Below are 21876 nucleotides of genomic sequence, written 5' to 3' on the forward strand. Positions count from 1 at the left end.
TAGCCCATATGAGGGAGTACCCTCCAGGCTTTCAAGTAGCTTCACGACTGAAACAGGCTAAGTGTAATGGTTCAACAGTGGTTCAGAACCTACGATTAGGCTTTAAATTCTTCAAGTTTTATTTTACTTGTTTAGGAAACGTGAAAAAAGTGTAGAATTGCAGAACAGAATGCAGACGTTCTTTTGGCTTGTCACGCAATCTTTTCTCCGTCACGAACGAGCCCAAAGAGCGTCAGAGTAACAAGGGAATCGCAGATTTCATATTAAAAATGTTTTACAGTAGTTCTACATTAAATCATGATATCATTGCAGCTACATTGTACGCCTAAAAATGCCTGGCATTGTGTTGGATCGGAAAGAATCTCGCGAGTCGCATGTGCCGCCTAAATTACCTTTTACGGTTATGAATTTTCAGAAAAAACGTTTGATTACACTACCTGTCATTTCAAAATGCAGACTCCGTAATATTGGCCCGAAATTAGAACTGCGAGTAACTCTTTTATGGTTACTAGCAGTTGCTCTGTTCTCTTATGCAATCGATTAAGACGGTAAAAAGAAGTATATTTTGGTCTCACTTCTTTCTCCCGTCATGCTTGACAAAGTGAAGGTAAATGAAAGCCCGCTCGTAACCAATGGCAATGCTCAGAGATACGGTTGGTCACCGAAGTTGCTTTTTGCCTTTTACGGTTAAGAATGCTTCGTCCAAAATATGTTTGTTTACATGTCGTTTCAAAGCGAACGACAAAAGCTGCGGGTTAAAAATCTGTATCGAAATACAAAGAGATAGACGTTTGTCAGGCACAAGAAAATCAGCGCCCACATAACAACATATTAGAGTGAAGTTTTATTCATAAAATTAACGAAGTTAATGACAAGTGGCTATATCTAACTACAGACCAGCTGCAAACGTGCGTGACCTTAGCATAAGTGATGCGAAATCTGAAGTTCTTGGCTTGTAATGACAGCGCCCTTACAATGAGCAAAGACAAAACAACTTTTAAAATCTCTTTGTAGTTATCTGTTAACGGACATGCACGTTCAGGGTATTTCACTATTTGTTTGCACAAACGATTATGCATTAACCTTAGCAGGATTTAAATAAACATTTTTTTTAATAGGATTGTGTATGAGCACACGTTGACACGCCATTTCAAGTGTCACGCAAGACATCTCGATAAAACCTACAAGGGGTTTTGGTTTGTGGATCTTGAAGGAAGCTACAAAGTGTTTGGTATCTCTACTTTCCCGTAAGTTTGTGCAAGGAACAGTAAGAAATGAGAACATTTCATTTGGCAAGCGGAGGTGACGAATGCGTCGTTGCACGTAGAATGGATGAATGCAATGGACCGTTTAATTTCTTCTGTGTCTAGTAATCAATGAGCACTGAATTGACAAGGTGTATGTAGTTTCTCTGAGCTGGCGATGTCAGCCACTCAAAAAGGGTTAGGTGCTAGGTCACGCGATTTTATAGTAATTTTGCCCATCCACTTTAAAACTATTTTCTGCAACCTTAATCTGCCAGTGACAATGCTCATTGATTTGTTTGTTAAAAGCGGGGTGACATTTCTTCAGTAAATTTATATTTCATTGTTATTTTCAGGATCGCAGCATAGACAGGAATTAGCAAAAATAGCAAGACCACGCCCTTTTCAAGTACGCCAGCATGATTCATTTGCCTTCGTGCTTAGTGGCACACAACACCTTACCATGCGTGCAGCCTTTCACCCCTTCTGTGAACCTTCTTTAGAGCTCTTGTTACGTAAAGTGCTTACTTCAGATTCCGACATTATTTCTCCTTGATGATCATGTCCTAAATTCTCATAACCTCTTTGCTGAGTTTCACGATATTACGGGGAGAAACTACGCAGTGATAGCAATTAGAACTGAAAGCTTAGAGTATTTTACCATACGTGCAACATTTCACCCCTTCCGTAAACCTTCTTCAGAGCTCTTGTCACGTATAGTGCTCACTTCAGATTCCGACATAATTTCTCATTGGTGACCATGCCCTAAATTCTCCTAACATCTTTGCTGGGTTTCACGATATTACGGGGAGAAATTACACAGCGATAACACTGCGAGCTGAAAACATTTGGTCCCAATTTCCACACCATAATCCACTTATGACCATTTCCTGAATTCTCGTAACCTCTTTGCTTGGCAGTGTATTGATTTTACCGGGACAATAACACTTTATAACACAACGAAAACGTCACTGACTCATGAATGAGACAACTCTGCATCCAACATGGCCGCCATATCGTCATCGTCATCACTAGGTGTGGAACGGTGAGTATAGTCGTCAGAGTCTGAGCTGCTCGAATCTTGTTCCTCCTCCTCTTCTTCTTCTTCTTTTTCCTCGCCTTTTTCGTCGTCGTCGATCTTTCTTTTCTTGTTTAGCCAATCATTGTTCTCATCTTCCTGAGAGTCTTGTTCTTCCTCTCGCTTTCGTTTACTAGTTGATCCAGAGTCCGATGAACTACTCGAGTCCGACACACTTCCTATTAAATCGCTCTCTTCGTCGCTAGCATTCATGAGGTCCTCGACCTCCTTGTCCATAGCCTCCACTTCGGACGGTGAAAATGATAATAAAGGGTTTAAGGTAGACAGAAGAATATCAGCACTACTCGCCGAATCAGACCTGGATTTAGTTATCACGCCTTCTTTGTCGACAACATCCACGTCCAAAGTGTTTTCCACTGCAGTTAGCTCTAAAGTTAGGCCAGGTGTCCCGCGAGGTGTACCTTGATCCCGAATCTGCTGCCTGTACTTCTCTAACCCTTCTACAGGAAACAAACGCTCGTCTACCCACTCCCAGCGTTCATGACAACAGAATAGCCACCCGGGATTGACGAGTTTAATTCCCCGAGATTTTACCGCCCGGTACGATTTCTCCGTGCCTAGCCTGCCTGCAATCACGTGAGTGGTGACGTCACTGTTGCATTTCGTGTCTTTGGGTGTAACAATCCCGTTGCTGACTTTAGCGCCCAGGCCGCGAGCGATGCGCCACGGTTGACTATCTTCCTGCTTCGCAGAAGTGGGAATAACGCCAGTAAAAACTACGTTTGCGCCGCGCAATACGTCACGACGTAGTTCGGTGACTATCACCTTCGCGTCGGGTGTTGTTGTTCCAGGGGAACAGTATTTGACGGTGCTCGGAATGTGTTTGGCTTCCTCAGGAGTCTTTGATCTAATGACGTCCATTGTTTCGTAAAACACTGCGTGTATCCGCCTTAAAATGTCCTCAAGATGGAGAAGATAATCATCGTCACCATCGCCAAACTCGTAGGTTTGTTGCTGTGATTTCCTGATCTTCGTTTCCACTAGGGCGTTGTAAAATTAAAAAAATATAAAGCAACGTTAGATGAAGAAAAAAAAAGCAAAACAAGTATCCTTCTAAAAGCAAATAAGCCACGGATGAGACTACTGTTCAATAGCTTTCATTTGAATAGTCACACACTTGGGTTCCGTCCAAGTACCATATGGAGCATAATAAACATCACAGACACATGGCCGCTTTATTTTGTAGCAAAACGGCAAAGAAACATTTATACGAATTCATTACCGCAGAGATTAACCCACCGCACCATGGTTTCCTATTTTGTCACTCCGCGCATATCTCCAGTCAAAATTGGTTTGCCAGTCCCTATCTAGTTTTTCATCACAGCCTTGCTACTAATGCGTTTATCATGGCTGATGAAAGAAAAGTGTGTCTTGGGTAGTTTTCACTTGAGTGTTCAAAGTAATTCCATTTGCTTTGGTTTTCAATTACCACGAAAGCGATTGGCTAAAAAGTTCGCGCTCCTTTTCATCCAATCAAAAATCGCTCTACTTTGTCATCCAATCTTCCAATTAAAACCAATTGGTGGTTTTCAGTGTCACGCAATTCAAAATAGATCAAAATAAAAATCAATACCGGTCAATAGATAAAGTCCAGAATCTGGAAAATGAAAGAAGGTAAATATACAAAGACTCTCGCCAAAATTCTGGTCACAGCAATTTTTCTTTTGCGAGATATGCGGAGAAATTTTTTACCCAAATTTATAGAGATTTGTATGGAGACGCCATTCTGGTGCCCATCCGTATGGGCACCAACATGGCGGCCGGAAACCAACAGAAACATCTGTCATTGAGTTTTGCTACAAAAGCGTGAATTTATCCCTCGAGGAACTCTGAAACATTAAAATAATACTTTTTCTAAGACATGAACTGTTCAGATAGCCAAGTTCCCCGAAATAAGTCACTCTTTTAACCATCATGACAGCTCTCTAGGCCGTCATGTAAATACCGCGTCACGCAAAAGCTTAGAAATTCAAGCGTAGTTTATCACAAAACCAAGAACCCATTCGGAGCGAAAATTTGTATGAACATTAGTTTTCAGCTGCTCTTATACATCATTTAAGTAAAATCTCAGGAAGATCAATAGTTTTGTGGTTCGAATTTTAGTGACGTCATGTGAAAACCAGCTATCGTGACTCGCTCGCGCACGTTTTCCCGCGCTTTGAATCATGTATTTGCCTTGAGTTTTGATTGTTTCATTGGATTGCCTGTGTCCGTTGTTATTGGCCAGAGTGATTCCTTTGGATCTGGTTTTCCGGCACTCGATATTAAAAAGAAATAATAATAGTAATTAACAGATACATCATTTTATAAAATTATCGTCTGAGTTTTACTAAGGTGTTGTTCAAAATACAGGAAACTAGCACGACTGAAAAGGTCACATTCTCTAACGAAGAAAGTTAACGCGATGGGCTCAAACAACACTTTGGTAACAAACAACAGAACAGAACAGAATAGAACCATACATAGTGCACGATGTTTTTTAAGACATCAACAAACTGTTTTAAAGTTTGTAATTTATTGTAATGTATTCTCAAATGTAGTTTATGTAATGTTTTGGATATTTGTACTTGTGAAAGGACAAAAAAATAAATAAATAAAAGAAAAGAACTAGGGAGAGCTTGAAATCTTGTACAAATCCGACTTAGTTATTAAAATAAAGTTTTGTCAAACAGAGAAAAAGTGCTTTTGAAGTTGCTTTGCGTTATTAAATTTTTGAATTGGCTGTAGGGCAGGATTCAGAATTATAGGTCAAATTAATCGATATTGGTGTTGTGAAAATTTACCCACTTCTTTATTGAACATGTCTGAATTAAATCTTCATGAAGATGGAGTGTTAATTGTTTTCATTAGTCATAATGTTCTTACAGACAAGAACTTAATTTCAGACACCTATAGCACTTTTGTCAAGGACTCTTCCTGAAACAAAGTTCTAATAAACTAGTACATGATCTAACAATTAATTTTGTTTCTTAACTACCTTCCAAGGACACTGGAAGAGCTTTAATTCCCTCAGATTTTCATTAGTAAACTTTTACTTATAACTTTCGTAACATGGAAAAATAACAAGTGCGTTTGTTTTTAGAATGATTCAAATATCGCTTTGGCCACGGACGATTTTCGGAAAGGCAACAGCTGTTCCCAGATAAGCGTAATAAAATTTCGTTTCATAAAACTTTCTGCCAATTTAATCTTCAGCTACAGAATCCCAACAGATTATACTGTCTGTTTACACGAATATCACTCTGCAAGGCCCTAAGCGATATGGATAAACAACACAACGACAGTTGGGGGGGGGGGGGGGGGGGAGGGGGGTTTGGGCAATAGTTTGTGCAAGAATGTTTTTTTAAAGTCAAATACAGGACCTGGTTAGTAGAAAGCACTCGCTCGATTTTTTTCCCCCACGGCTCTCCTTACACGGTTTGTTTTTCATCAGTTTTTGCTGTGCAAGAATTTTTTTTGGAAATTGCCTAACGCCCCTCCCCCGTGGCCAAAGAAGTAATGGTCCGTCCCTGAAAAATATCCTCGTTGGGTAATCTTGTGGTCCGGCTGACTTGTCGTCTCTTCAGTTGTGAGTGACGATTTTTACATTGAGAGGCTCTGAAATGTTATTTTACGCATTCTTTTGGAGATATGTACTAAAATAAAAAACCGATTGTGGAAAAGGTCAAAACGCCAAGAATATTTACAGATTACAAAGACTTTTACAGTCACATTTTTAGTACTTTCTCAGCTTGTCACGAGTATTGCGTGACACGCCGGAAGTGTGACACTTACCTCCTTCACTTCTCTGCTGAGCTGTTTCATCTGTTGTGTTATCACTGCAATCTGAGGTTTCTTGTTCTTCACTACTTTCAGCCTTTCCATTATTGTTCTGTTCAGTGTCTTTGTTATTTTCGTTCAATCGTTCAAACGTTTCAATCGATTCTTTCTTGTCGGTTACATCTTTAGCATCATCACTTCCTCCATTCTCGAGCACTTTGGATGAAGTCTCACTCAGTTCAACTGTTTTAACAACGGTTTTCATGTTATTGTTGTCTTTGCACTTTTCAACAATGGGCTTAGTATTGTTCTTGCAAGCTTCTGCATTTTTATCTACATTCGGAAGATCCGCCTTCTCTTCACGAACTGCTTTACTTTCAGTCTCCTCTGAGATAACATTTTCTTCAAATACTGTGTCGCTTTTCTCTTGTTCTTCTTTAAAATCTTCGCTGTATTCCTGAGAATTTAACTCTTTGGGTTTGATATCACCCTCCTGCATCTCAGGTACATCGACAGGTTCTGTGGGGGAGGTTTTCTCTTCCTTTGGAGAAGGAGAGCCACCGGATGGGGCATTGATATCCCCCACCCCCTTAAAGAACTGGTACGGCTTGACATGAACCAGGTTCGAGGCGAAATTCCAAACATCCTCGCGATCATCGATAATGCAAACCATGGTATCACCACAAGGAAATAAAGACCTGAAAACACGAGTTGAAATCAACAACAACAACAATCACATAACCAGCTTCGTGCCCACATAAAACAGCTTCTAAGCTGAACACTTTAGCAACCCGTGTTGACTGACTGCCTTAGAGAGAGGTATCATAGCCTGGCACATCAATTGTTATTTTTTTTGTCCATTGTGAAACAACATTTATGTTACATGACAGCCCAGTCATGATAAATTTCCCGCAATGTATATGTCTTGTTATTGGACATTTAGTCTGGAATTCTCTCTTTTTTTACGGCATAGTGACTGTTTCTGCTAGTGTATGTAGTAATCTTAAGGTCATTCCACTGAAATAGAACCTGCGCTGAGATTTTTGTGAAACTTTGCCTATTGATTGTTATATTATAGGAACTTAAATTTTGAAATAAAAATGAGGGGTCCCCATGTTCGTTTAGGAGCAACAGCACCTTGTTTATACCCAATAAATTCTTATAATAGCACCATTATTGTAGTCACGATTACTTGCTAAATTCACGTTTCCGACGATTGTTTTTGTTCTACACTGAGAATTGGTCCGCATTTATTTTACACAGAGAAATTTATTACTCAATTCAAAACAACAGAAAAAAATGATAGGTCACCATACTCGTTTGCGAGAAAATGACGAGTTACTTCTCCCGGGGGGGGGGGGGGTACTTTGGGAATTTCTGGGTGGGGAGGTGCCGCTGGGACCCTGGAACCCTTAGCCTATACCAGAGCTAGTTCAGCTGAATTTTGCTACCCTATACTAGAGTAAACTCCCCAAATCCCCCCATATATCGACACTGTTGAGGCTGATTTGCGTAAATTTAAACTTGCCGATTTGATTTTTTTATATTTTTGAGTGGCAATTCCTGGTTTCCCTAGTCTAGATAAAATCTTCAACCAACTAGTCAGTTTTGTGAAAAATGATACCCTATTCTAGACCCAAACGCTCTGATTTATATACCCTATCCTAGAGTAAACTGCTTGAAAACTATACCCTTCACAGCGGCACATACCTATATAGCCCATATATGGCAGTGCACCCCCCGGGTTACTTCTATGGCGAGGTCCAGCCATAAAGAAAAAGCCGCCATTTTTTAATGCGCGCGCAATAATCACGTGTGAAATTATGCGCAGTAGGAATGCGCAAGGCAATACTGGGGAATGACCTTAAAGGCCCATTACCTGACCTTTTTGAGCCGTTGCCAAGGAAAATTTATGTTCATATAACCTCGTCAGTTTCAGTTAGTTCAGAGTTATTTCATGTGTTTTAACTTTTTTATGATCAGTAACACCAGTGATGACGTCATCAGGCCACGCCCCTGGAGATGTGACTAATTCTGAAAAAAGGCTCCCAAGCATATTACGTTATCGGGATTTTTTTTCATGGATTTAATATTTTAATTTTAATCTTAATTATGCTATGCATAGATTTTGTTTCATTTTTAAAAGGTCAGATTTTGAGAAAATTTTAAAATATTGAAAAATTCACAATTTTCTGAAAAAAGCGTAATTTTACAAAGGAATGCATAGCTATGTTTCCAGCATTGGCTTAAATCATAACATTGCTAGCATTTAAAGAAAACGGAAGTGCGCGACATCTATTGGAAGTTACCCCATCAGCATGTACGCAGTTCACACTACCAGCGGCACTTCGATAAGTTCAAACGAACCACACAAAAAAGAAATCGAATAGTTTTTATTTTTCTGTTGCCCTTGTTTTTCTGTTTCTCTCTTATTTATTTTTTGCTTGTACCATTTTACTTTGCATTTTGTAAAACACAAAGAAAAAACATCTTAAGCATAACCAAATTTGCAAGTTGTTGAATTGTTTACGTTTTCCGTGCTCAGGCTGATGCAAGTAGCTGGAAGTGAAATTTCACCTCCTTATGCACACATAAATCGGGTATTGGACCCTTAATCAGTTCCTAGCTTCTACTCTGTAAGTGCTATTTACAGTTTCCCTAAGTGCCTGTAGGATACAAAATTTGAGAGTGTGTATTCATGGTGAAATTCCTTATGTATGACAGTGACAAGATGCATGGAGTGCTCTTTATTTGATCGTCAATTTTATTCTGGAACTTTAAAAAGTCTGATAACTGCTGGATTTCTGAAATGCAAACCATGCTGCTGAAAATTTCAGGAGTAAAATTAACAGGAACAGAAATTTCTGATAAGAAATTTGCGATAATTGGGGCAAATACCCTCATACAACAAAAAAAAATGCCACTTTAAACTTTTGAATCAATGGCAAATTGAACAGCATTTTACCAGAAATTACTGTTCCATTTGATTTTTGTTTGAAATTTCCAGGATGTTTGGTTGAAATGGTTCATATTGTGGAAATTCAACTTTTTTTCGGATTTTTCATAAACTTTCCAAGGACAATAATAGTTAGCGCAATTTGCCATTTTAAAAGTTCCGGAATTTTTGGTTGAATGGAAAGCACCCCTTGTGATGATGTTGTCTTTACAGGGAATTCTGGAAAAAGCTGTTCCATGATCATCACTGGAAATTTCTGGAAATTTGAGCTGAAATTTTGGGTTGGATGGCAAGTGCACCTTGTGTTATCTAGTACAGAGGAATTTTTGGCTATAGAGCACAGACATTACAGGGCTTAATGCTAACTTTTTACACCACTTTCCACCTTGGAAAGTAGATTTCAAATTTTAATTTCCATCTCAAAATTTTACTTTTCAGAATGGAGGCTGGAGGAGTCCTGAATCCCAAAGGGGGGATTTGATTGCACCATACTACATGTATTTATCGCACCCAGACCTACTGGGCAGCTCTCTTGGTATTCCAGTATGGTGGATTGGTAAATGCTAGAATGGTGTAAACTTGTCCTTTTGATGGAAAACAGAAAATCATTGCCAGATCTGATTATTTTTATCATTTGATTATTTTTTATACACACGTTTCTGCATAAAAGTTACTTTCCAGCATAGCCCTAACTTTACTTCCCAGATTGGGTAAGTAGTTTGGTTCATTTTCAATTTGTTAGTTTCCAAGAAATAAATTCACTCTCCAATGGAAAGCAGGTAAGTGCTAGTGTTGAGCCCTGCATTACTGTTACACAGTAATACTAACCTCAGATCATGAGATTTAGAAAATGCATTGAAGCATTCATCTCTTGAGCGAATCCTGTGGGCAAACAATTTTCCAGCAGGGTCCAACATCCTGGCAATGGTGTGTGCATACATCCTTGAGCCCATGGTAAAGATGTGAAGCTCATACAGTTTAGACACTCGATCCAGGAAGCTGATGGCTCCCGGCCTAATCTTGGTATGGTACCACACAGGGTGACCGGGTAGTTGGAAGTGATGGACATCCTGTATACGTACACACAAGTAAAGGTGATGTTACACAAGCCGATTTTTAACACTGATTTATAACAGTTGTTCAAAGGATGGAAAATAATATTTACCAGATAACTCACTACCCAGTGGATAGCATTGTTGATTTTGTTGACAGCAACATATATCAACTGGAAAGCGAATTACGGTACTTTGTATTATTCACTCTTTCAACAACCAGGGCTAAGCCACATTATTCAAACTTTGATCATCTCTAATCTGCAATTAACGGTTGACCAGAGTTTTATTTCTCTCAGTTTTCAAAAAGAAATACAACTAGTGACCAATTATTATTTTTAAGATACACAAGTAAAACTAGACAAGCTTCATTGTGCAATGAGCACCCAGGCTTTGGGAGTACAAGAAGTACTGAGAAAGTCAAGTGTCTTACCAGTGAACCTAACACAAGTAGCATAACAATATGCAATATGCCACTGTGCTTCAGACTAAGAGTAGTTTATACCTCCATGTCTTCTGGTATCAGTTCCATAGTTGTGTGAATAAGAGTCTGGTCCAGATCCACAACAAGGGACAGTCTGCGGGTTTGAAGAAGTCTCTCCTCATCCTTTTTTCCCAAAGCCTCAGCTTCCTGAAAATATAAGGCAGCAAGTTTATTTAGACAAGCTTATTAAACACTGTAATAAAAAAAACTCATCAAGTGAGGGAAGCACATTCCACTTGCTTCCCCAACCACTTCAAACTCTTAATTTTCTGAATGACTTTCTTGATGAAGTTGGTCATAATTTAATAGTAATTAGCATTATTCTGCCAAGAAGAAGAAACCATCAGTCTTTTTTTCCATTGAAACCTCTAACAGTACCAATAAATCATTATGTAGAGATAAGGGATGAAAATATTATGACAAAGTATCATCAATTACCATACTTTTTAAAAGTACACAAGGTACACAAAATTGCAAATAAATTAAGGATAGCACATGTTTTGAGCTTGGGATTTTAGTTATGAAAAGTGACCTGAGCTGTACTGGTACTGTCAATAACACAGCTTGTAAGTACCGAATTGGAACTCTTGGCTGGTAGAAATTTATTGAATACATAATTACCTCTTGAATGGCACAAAGAGGACTGAGTGAGAAGTAAATTACCTGCTGGCTCACTTTGAGCTCGGGAATGTTGTGTATGAGAGGTACAGATGCCAGGGTTGGAGAGGAAGGTTCATCTTGTTCTTCATTGAGTCTAAACCAAAAAATTGATATTCTGTTAGGGGGCTATGTCTACATCCAATGCATTTGCCGGTTAGCTAAGTGAAATCAATCTAACCAAATCAAGTCAAAGTCCAAGTCAAATGTCTGGGTTATGTTAAATGTAATATGCTGTATTATCTTTTTCTCAGCTTGTAAGCGGGTGGAATTTGACAAATCCTGCAATCTGATTGGTTCCTGGAGTGGACAGATTTTTCTCATCTGGACTGCCACAGGAAGCTGAATCCATCGAGTTGATCTATTTTCACGAACGAATTGGCGGTAATTGTCAATCTTTCACCCATTCTACCCTTTCATAGATGATTAATCAACACAAGTTTATCTCTATTCACCTTTAAATGGCAAGGAGAGTCACTGTAAGTAAACTAAATTGAGTTTTTTGAAGTTGTAAGAGTTTGTTTGGCTGTTTGTAGCTCAGCCCTGTAATAGCGCGTAATCCTGGGCATCTCTCTCCGTACAATTTTAAGTAAAAAAATGAGTCAATTTCAGTTGAATTTACCTATCTGATCGTTGCTGTATTTGAGAGAATTTCTGTGGAATACACATAACAAATTTCTTCGCTATCTGCTACTCAATTTATGGTAGAAAAGTCTGATTTCAAGTGATTTGCAACAACTGACAGAAATGGTTTTTGTAGTATAACTTCAAACTTTGCACAAAATTTCACACTGGAAAAATAAGTTTGGAGAACTTAACTGGTCAACTAAGTGCAGCTAACATAAAGTAGTTCGAAATAAATCTGTTCTTTAATATATCTTTCTTTCTCTAGTATCTGAGTTACTTGCTCGTTCGCTCTTAGATCTTTTACGAATGTTTTGTGGATGGCGCATAAGCCAATTCAATAACAAAGTTACTTAAACAAACCCACTTGTAAGCCAATTTACCCCAAGAAAAAAAGATTAAAATGTTATTGTCCCGCTTAGGTCGGTCCGTATAGTGAAAAACTGTGACCTCGGGCTTGAAAATGCTGCCCTCAGCCTGTGGCCTCGGGCACCATTTTCAAGACCTCAGTCACAGTTTTTCACTATACGGACCTCCCAGCAGGCCAGTAACATATATTTATCCAAACAATTATTTGAGAGATAAAGTGTGTGTTTAAGTACTACCCAGGCCAACAAGAGTGCTGTTCATGAAAAACAGAATGCTACTGGTATTTAGAAACAGAGTGCTATTTAGAGTTAACAGTGTGCTGTTTTCACTAGTCTGAGCACTTTTTTTGGATAATGGCAGGCACTAAATTGTGCCTATTTCCCATGAGAAGGTCACAAACTAGGGGAATTGGCAGGTCTGAGTACAGGTATTTTTTTTGTCCTGTAAGAGACCAGCTTAACAGGTTACTCGCACCCTGGGTTCAAGCCTGCAAATAACAGTCGGTCATCGGACAATTTTCTGGTAAATTTGAGGTTTTGACAGGTAAAAGCTTAGCCTGGTCAGACACTCTGACCGGGCATTTCTGCTAAAGTGAAAAATAGTTTCACTGAAAATTTGTGGCCGAATATGGGACAAGTTATTTTGTTATACTGCCACACAATACTATGCAAAAAAGCTTTGTTATTGGTTTTGTTTTTATTCCAATTCTGAGAATTTTATCACGCGCAGTGCATCGTCTCAAATGTTATGTCAAATTATAAACACATCACATCAGCACCACTATTCCTACGTGTTAATTTACGCATTTTGCGGTGGCATTGTGAAAGATCGTGAAGCCCCACTTAGTCTGAATTACTTTCGTCTGAAAACTACTAAAAACTGAGGTCTTACCGTATTTTCCCGTGTATAAGTCGACCTTTCAAGACCTAAAAATCAGTCCAAAAATTCGCCCTCGACTTATACATGGGTCAAAACTTGAGATCCAAGCGCCAGTCAAATAATTAGCATAATAATTGTCTTTCAATGTTAACAAACATGTGATAAGCGGCAGCACAGTTTACAACGTACGTTCGCTTAGCGATCTGTCTCTCCATATCAGAGCTTCAAGTTAAAATGCATCAACATTTATTCGTTAAATTTTAACCTGGATCTTGTAGACACTCACTGGCTCAATTTTGTCATAAAGAACCAATATTTTTCCTTTAAATAAAGCTGTACTAAAGCCGCTCGGAGAAAATATCTTTCGCGCTTGGAACTTCTCTGCTTGGTAACCTGGCAGGATACGAGTGCGAGGACTTCTGTACCAGTACTTGACCGATTTCAAGGCTTGACTACCAAGTTCCCAACACACGCTTTGCACTTTGTTTATGGCGTCGTTCTGAAAGTCGTGAGCTTCTTTGGTGTTTTGCCTGTCTTATAAAGCCACTTTTAATCTCTTCGTACTTAAAAAGGCTTGTTTGAAATCCTTACGTTTGATTTTTGTGAGCATTTTACAAAAATTATCATCGAAAAGTCTGCATGCACATGTGTTGCTAAACTGGGTAAAACGCTCGTATACGTGCCATAATAAGCTTTAAAACTGCGCATTGAAACATGCTGTGATTTGTTTACATATCTGTGGTAGCTGAAAGATAATTTTAAGAAATACAAGATAAGTTTTCCAAGAAATTCTTACCTGGAAATTAAGAAAATCTAGTTTTTGGCCTCAAAAATTGGGGGTCGACTTATACACGGGATCGACTAATACACGGGTAAATACGGTATGTCATTACTCGTTGTTTGTTACCACCAAGTGTTGTGGAATTAATTTTCAGTTGTAATACATTGACCCGATTAAAATATTATAGAAATTGAATACACGGCCCAAATACTCACGTTTTGTTTATCTGAATGCAATCGCTTTCAAAAACTTTAAAACCTCTAAAACGTAACCAAATATTTTTCTAGTCCGTATTATCAAAAATCAGTTTAATTTTTAACTCTTTATAGTTTTTTTTACGTCTGTCAGTGTGGTTGAAATATAGTTTCCGTTCTACAGACATGTTTTTGTGAAAAGCGTGAAGGTACAAATTAGTCACGCTTTATAGTCACGAACACCTCCAATTCCACATTTTAAATAATTACGCAAATGTTTTATTCAATTGACCCCGAAAACTTTCAGAGGAAACTTACTTTCACAAAAAGTTGAAGAATTCATTTCAGCCAATTTTCAAGTCTCCGAATGTTATTGTGAGGTTTTATACTGACAAGCTGTCCACGCGGGAGATTGTTTCATTGCTTTTCCCGTTTTCCTTAGACGTCGTGGGAAACTTGTTACGTTGGAAACGTTTGTGTGACTAGGGGTATAAATGTTTGTAAATTTGTCAATTTTTAACAGGTAAAATAATACCAGACGTGATGTAAAGGTCCCCTTGCGGGTGCTAGTAGCGATTTTACACTCAGTTGACTTTTAAGCTATTCGAATTTGCAACCAATATTTTGGCGAAGAGTCTACACTGAAATATCAAAATGTCTCAAATGTCTCTTTTTAATTTCTAACGACAAACAATTTTTTTTGTCCGGCCAGACTGGCTTTTTGTCAGGTCAAAACTTGTCCTTGTCCTGACAAATGACCTGCCTATGGACAAAAATTATTTGCAGGCTTGTGGGTTAATTTCAGGCAAGAAAATGGTTTGCAGTATATTTTATGGAAGGGACATACTTCCTGAGGTCAGCACCACAGTCACAGCAAAGGTCCTTCATAACCATTCTATGTTTGCACTCTGTTGCTTCATCTATTAACAGCACTGGAGTTCTAAAAAGAATTGATCAGGTAATTTAAAAGGTAGGTTAGAGTCTGCATACGGGCCAAGTGGCCCATCAGGCCGGTGCTTATCTCCGGTTTCTGTCATATGAAGTAACTAGGAGTATTTCTTTTCCCCACTGGATGTGATGCTAGTTCATTGCAGGGTTACCCCTCATCATTAAATTTGCCAGTACCAGTTTATACACCTAGATGGAGAGAAGAAATGTGAGAGTAAAGTGTCTTGCCCAAGAACACAACACAATTTCTCCAGCTAGGGTTTGAACCCAGACCGCGCAATCTGGAGTGGAGTGCACTAACCATGATGCCACCGCACCTTCACAAAGACCAAAAAGACTGCAGTTATAAAATTGTGTTGGACTCAAATTGAAGTCTCAAAATCTTAGTTTCTGTTGATTTTAAGATGGAAATTACTGTAAAATTCTGACAAGCTCCCTAAATCTGAGATACAAAAATCAGTCTAATTTATTTTTTTGACTATGGGATTATATTTTGATTGCCTGAATTTTTCCATACAAAGAAGATCATAAAGCTCTTCAGAGATCTATGCATATGTAACTCACTGAAACTAGTACATGCTACATATTTATGCAGAAAAAGTATCTAAAACCAAGCAACAGCCAATTGGAGATACTGCAGGAAATTTGGCAGTCTTGTGTTAACAGTATGGATTGTTTAGGTTAAAATCTGTAATATTACTTTAGCAGGAGATAAACTGTGAGTGTTGTAAGCTGGATACATAATGCCAGATTAGTAAAGGATGGACCGTTATATTTTCAAGGTGGGTTAGGGCAGTTTTTCTGAACAGGAATTTTTGTTCAGTGTCAGACTATGCAAGAATTTTTCTATTTAGTCCGTGCATCTTTTGCATGGCTTGTTTTGCTTAATATTTTTTCTTTTAAATTTCTTTTCAAGACAGTTTTTTGATAATTGCCCAATCCTTCCTCTCATCAAAAATAGAATGGTCTATCTTTAAGTGTTAGAGATAAATGTCTGCAGAAAGTTATGAAAACTACAGTATATTGGTTTGATGGAACGAAATATTCCCCATACTGCAGAACACATTAATTCTGACAATTGGATTGGTCGATCAGTATCCAATCAAATCTTGTCAAAATATTAGCGGACTGACATGGAAAAGACTCGAGCGTTTCAGTGGAGGCAAACTGGCTTCAACGGAACTGTCATGTGAAAACTAAAACGAAAAGATTTAGAGTTGGTTTCTGATCTTGATGTTTTATCAAGTGGAATAACACGGGAATAATGTAATTTCCATTCGCACAAAAACGAAGTTTTCATTTTCTTGTTTCCTCGAATTTCCAATAATTGCATACAAAAGCACTCGTTCCTGTTCAGTTTAGGTCGTTTAGTAATCTTAAAACGTGCAGCTATTCATGGTCTCATGTTTTAAACACACTTTGATCTTTCAAGGTCGTAGAAAAATTTCTAATGGAACAGATTTCGATACAAATTACCACAATATACGGCAAGATATTGACGAGGTACGATTTCTGTAGGCACTTGAATTGATCAAACAGACGAAAACAAACTTTTCAGCAGCAAGTCGGCTGAAATGTGATGGATGTATTTGCAAGACTTTAACTCTCTTGAAACCAAATAAAAATTGCTTAATTGTATCAAAAAATGGGAGCTTGCATTTTTGGACGTGATAGTTTTCAGCTTCATGATGTTTGCCTTACCTGGCTGCAACGATGTCTCCCTCAGAAACGAGCAACTCACGGACTTTGCCAGTGAAAACTGATTTAAGTTTCGGCTGAGTTATAAACGATCCAGTTCTTTCCGCTTCGCCAACAATTTCATAAAAGCAGAGAACACTTCCTTCTCTAACCTCTGAGCCAGCGCAAACTCGCCATCGCAACAGCTTTGCAGAGGACGTGGTGGAAATAACAACTTCTCTGGCTTTTCTGTCCGCCATTTTGGTTTCACTTTTCGCGCGTGGGGTCAATAATTAACTACGTAGGGTGGGGGGAGTATAAAAATCTACTCTCTATGATAGGGTAAGTAAACAAAGCGATTTCGTGTGGGTGAACAGGGGAAATTGAACGTGGAAAAACAATCGATTCTTTTTTAAAACCAAAGCTACCAAAAGATGTTTTAAAGCAATTAAAGTAATACAGATCAAGAGAAAAGTTGTTTCTTTCTCATTGCACACTTTGTATAAGTACAAGTTGCTGGTCCTTGGAAATTTTTTGACTACCACACCCTTTGTTGAAAGGCAAACTCATTCCATGAAGCACACTATTTTTAACCAGGGATTTCCATTCCTTTTCTTGTAAGGTCCTCCAGTGAGAACTCTTTTCGGGACTACACTGCGCCCGCGCGCAATCGAGGGTTCAAATTTGAATAATTTATGCGTGCGCCTTTGTCGCCATGTTGCAATGCAAGAGCACTTCCTCTCACCCAGGGAATTTGCTAGCTTAGAGGTTTTGGTTTCACTTTTATAAATTTCGCTATTGAATTTTGTACTCATGGACGATAATGCAAGAGGAGTGGCCTCTAAAATACTCTGCGACTTGCTTAATATTCCAAAAGGTGGAAGTACGGTCGCTACTGATGGTACGTACTAATGTAGCACGTTTTACGACAGTTAAACACTTTTGCTTCTATTTGCGTACAAAAGACAAAATTAAGCCACGAAATGTGAATATTCAAGAGAGCATTTGAGTGTCCGTAAATATTAACCTTTGTTTCAGTGGACTCTTCACCTAAATTATAGGAAATCAAGTCTTAACTTAATTCTGTTCCTGGAATCAATTTTGTGATTGTTATCTGTCAAAATACAAATTTGTTTGTGACGGATACGGCTTTGAATGTCGGCAAAACGTAGCTATTATCTTACATCATTTGTGTAATGTAATTGTACTGGTGTATGAATTGGCTCTTTTAGTAGAAATTTTACCATAAGATTTAACTTGAACATTTACACATGAACTTGTATTATCATATTTTTAAGTACAGTGAAACCTGTATTAAGCGGATCCCATATCAAGGACGGTGCCTAGTTTTTTTAGTGCACACACGTTCTGCACATCATGCAAGGCATGTTTTAAGCACCACGTGCGTTCTGGGGTTGACATTGACGCAATCAACTATGCTACCAAGCATACGAGTAATATGAAAGCAAAATTTTCCTTCTGTGACCAAATCAAGTTTAATGAACCTGTACGTAAACCAGGAACACCAGAATAGAAGCATATCACTAACCATTAACTGTTAACGTCTTCCAGCTGAAAAACCAGCTGTTATCTGTTGAAAATTATACTGAAATCCAACTGTAAACATGTACCTGCAGATGGCATAGAGTGCACACAAAGCAAGGGTGAGATATTCAAATGTTTTACTTTCTGGGGAGTTAACAGGAAAATATGTAATGGGCCCTGTAAAAGTTTTCAAAACAAGATCAATAACTTTAAAAAAATGCGTGGTTGGGTTACCCTACATTTTATGTTATGAAATGGAATTGGCAAGCCCATTCAATAAGTGACTAGTTTCTGGTGGTGAGCAAAAGGCATTTAGACTGTATTTTAGCTGAACCAGAGGAAGACTGTCAGAGATGTTAAAAGCACCATATGCACTGTCTTTAAGCAGACACCCTCTGTTAAGCGGACACCAGCTTGAGTCCCCAAATTTTCTTCCCACATTTCATCATCATCATCATCAGTTCTCGAGGCACCAGTAGGTGCATAAGGTCTTCCCACATTTACTCTAAAATAAACTGGCATTCAGTGGACACCTCTGTTAAACAGATGCAGACACCAATATTAAGGCATTTTGTTGCAGAAAACCTGCAACAAGCAGACACTTCAAGGATATTTTGCCTCTAAAGGTTCAGCTGAGACTCCCTTAACATTGTTCAGTGATGTCGTTTTGAAACTAAATGATTATTTCAGATTGATACATTGACTGACTGGACACTGTGCTATGAGCAGTCGTTGATCTGACACTGTGTTTCACTGTGTTACAAAAGGGTTAATAATCAAGTATTATTGCACAACATATTAGAACCTGTTTTGAGAGGACACCCTGTATTAAGCGGACACTAATGAGGGTCCCAAGGGTGTCTGCTTAATACAGGTTTCACTGTACTTGTATTGAAGTTACTTTTATTTCCTATACATGGCTATTAAGGGTAACTAAAAGGGCCAATAACTAAATTCAACCAATCAGAATGCTTTATTGCCATGCTATTAGTTTCTCAGCTAGTGTCACACAACACATTTACTTACGTATATATTTTATTCTCTCAATGCTAAGTAGCATATCATGTCATAGCATGTCAGTCAATTCACCAGTTTACAAATAACATGCAATAGGTGTGCAAGTATCACATTCATTTTAGCAATGGGTTTAAGAGGTTGTGTATAAGTTGTTTCTAAGTCTCTTCTTGCTGAACCTACCCAACATCTTAGCTTTTGTTATCCAGAGGTAATGCACAAAAATAAGTATGCTTTACTGTGATTATTAAATAAAATTGTTACTGTGCATTTAGTTTCTTAATAATTTGATTATGACCAATCAGGGTGATTTAAAGAAAACAATTTTTTTGAACTTGTGTGGAATCTTATACAACTCTCTTTCTTATGTTTTTAATGCTTTTATATCACAGTATAACATTTGTGAGTAGTAATGATATTAATCCTTTTTGCATTAGCAGATAATCAAGTAAGTAATGGTTTAGAAAGACAAGAAACCGGAGAAAGAGATGCTGATGATTCTATAAGGTAAACTGTGTAAAAATGTGTAAACTTGGTGCAACGTCATAGCTAGTGAACAGGACTCTGAACCGAGTGATTTGTTTTTTTATGAATCAGTTTGGTTTTTATTTTGATTTCTCTCTGACAATAATCAATTAATATGAGATAAAGGAAAATCTTTCAAACCAGACTCAAATAAGCCTTTTTGAAATATTGAAATTCTAACATGGAGTAGCCTGCAGTGCAGGCGTATTTTGCACAAGTAAGTGCACATTTTCGTATTAGGCTGCCATCTTGGATTTGGTAACTGTGGAGGGTTGGGGTGAGGGAAAATTTGCTAAGGGATTAAGTGTGAGATGGAAGAAATGGCCTCTGCCCCCCTCTGCCCCAACCCTCTACCAGTCAAGCATCCAATTACAATCTAAGATGGTGACATTGAAAACCTGGTTTCGTTCCAAAATAATGCCTGCACTACAGGCTAAAGATGGGGCAAAGGTTTAGATTAACAGAACAAAAGAAGTAATGTCAGGGTCGAGGAGTAAATAAATAAATCCCCTAAACCTTGCTGGCAGGTTACTCTGAATATTTTAACATTTTGAAATGGGCCTGTTTAATTATCACACTTAGATTGATTAAACTGAAGTGTGGCCTGCTCATTTAGCAAAACACAACAACTTAGGTATGAACTAGCAGGCACCTGTCAAACAGACATTGCATATCTGGGGAAAGAGACAAAAAGAGGAAGGAAATAGTGAGGAAATAGCCATGTCATCCCCACCCACCCCCAAAACTCCACCTTCAAGAGACCATGCATTGATATGCCAGAGTGCTATGCATAAGGCACACATAAGTTACTGCTGTATACATTTACATCTCCACATTTTTATCACAGCTGTTTTTAAAATGTCAAGCACACGTGTTTCTCAGATTCAACTAAATTCTGGTTTGACTTACTACAACTTGTTATGCTTTATCTTGTTTTAAACCACATTGTTTTTTCTTTGTTGCAGTGAAACAGCATCGACAGCAAGTTCACTTTCACCTTTAAGAAGGGTAAAAATTGTTGACACTGTATAACCTCTGAGTTAAATGAAATGGAAATGATTTCATCTATCAATTTTGAATTTTAATTGATAAGCATTAAAATTCGCACTGGCTTCCCTGCAATTTGAGTGGCTACTTTAAACAAGCATTGATTGATTGGTTGTTTAGGTTTAAGTGTTTCATTCTCATGGGCTGTGAAACTAATGAGACAATCTCAGATAGTGCAGAGCGCAATTGATAGCTCTGGTACAGTAGTCCCATGAGTAGTCACCCCTGCTTGGTTCACTTCCGGTTTGTGTCTACCTTGTTAGTCTGCTACAGCTTCTCCCCTTTGCAGTGTGTATGTTTCAAGGTTGTATTTTCATTCAAGGTCCAAAAATTACGCACAAATTTATTACTACTGGTGTTTTACATTGATTTTCATTCATTTTAAATTCAATAATATGCTGAAGCAGCAAACGTGACAATTTAGCTCTTCATGCCATCTCTGTAACTTGATACTTCTGTTTTCCTCGCAAAGGCATGTAATATGAAACCCTTGTTTTCTCCAAAACATATGGAAGATGTCCTTGTTTTTTGGAGATAAATGAAAGAAAGTTAAATATCTGATGTAGTGATGAAGAAACGGAACAGAAACGATGTTGTTTTACTAAAAATGCAAATTTTTACCGATGAACAAGAACTAATTTAATTATCAGATAGTCACGAAATACCACTTTCTTTTTCTGTTGCCACCTTTGTTGTTAACAATAAAACAATTCAAAATTAACACACAATGATATTGATGGCTGAGAAGCATTTCAACGAAAAGTGTTGAAGATAAACAGCGCTACTTGACCAATATGAATGAGTCTCCTCAAAGACTGATTAAATTAATTTGCGCTTTTCATTCGATGCCATGGTGTCTGCAGCAATATTTGAGCATTTTCCTGGTTTCTTTTGTTACAAATTTACAGTTTGCGGAGTATTAAAGCCACTAACTTGGGAACTTTTTGGTCTCTCTTACAGACACAATTAAGGCAAGAAATAAACAAGCCGTTAAGGAGAAGCAATACACTTGAACCCTGACA

The 21876-nt window shown here is 38.1% G+C and overlaps 2 protein-coding genes across 4 annotated transcripts in view; one reads left to right on the top strand and one right to left on the bottom strand.

Moving 5' to 3' along the window:
* Window positions 1–821: 821 nt before the first annotated feature.
* LOC110068224 (RNA polymerase II subunit A C-terminal domain phosphatase-like) lies at window positions 822–17015 on the bottom strand. 2 transcript variants are annotated; one of them, XM_089297991.1, is made up of 7 exons: window positions 16748–17015; window positions 14946–15038; window positions 11258–11348; window positions 10616–10741; window positions 9887–10128; window positions 6118–6800; window positions 822–3323 (listed from the first exon to the last, which is right to left on the bottom strand). In XM_089297991.1, the coding sequence occupies exons 1-7, from the start codon at window positions 16981–16983 to the stop codon at window positions 2221–2223; spliced, it is 2574 nt and encodes an 857-aa protein (XP_089154117.1). In that variant the 5' UTR covers window positions 16984–17015; the 3' UTR covers window positions 822–2220. The 2 variants fall into 2 exon arrangements, with proteins under 2 accessions (XP_089154117.1, XP_020631264.2); XM_020775605.2 differs by lacking the exon at window positions 14946–15038.
* A 390-nt stretch (window positions 17016–17405) lies between these two features.
* LOC110068233 (enhancer of mRNA-decapping protein 4-like) overlaps window positions 17406–21876 on the top strand; it is a 33031-nt gene continuing 28560 nt past the window's right edge. The window contains exons 1-3 of one of the 2 annotated variants that reach the window (XM_089297989.1): window positions 17406–17624; window positions 19720–19789; window positions 20773–20815. In XM_089297989.1, the coding sequence (XP_089154115.1) occupies window positions 17537–17624; window positions 19720–19789; window positions 20773–20815 (201 nt within the window). In that variant the 5' untranslated portion in view covers window positions 17406–17536. The remainder of the gene's footprint in view (window positions 17625–19719; window positions 19790–20772; window positions 20816–21876) is intronic. The other variant, XM_089297990.1, reaches the window with a different exon arrangement.

The sequence above is a fragment of the Orbicella faveolata genome, unplaced genomic scaffold, assembly GCF_042242905.1.
Source record: "Orbicella faveolata isolate gen_17 unplaced genomic scaffold, um_ofav_v1 contig_3, whole genome shotgun sequence".
Taxonomy (NCBI): Eukaryota; Metazoa; Cnidaria; class Anthozoa; order Scleractinia; family Merulinidae; genus Orbicella; species Orbicella faveolata.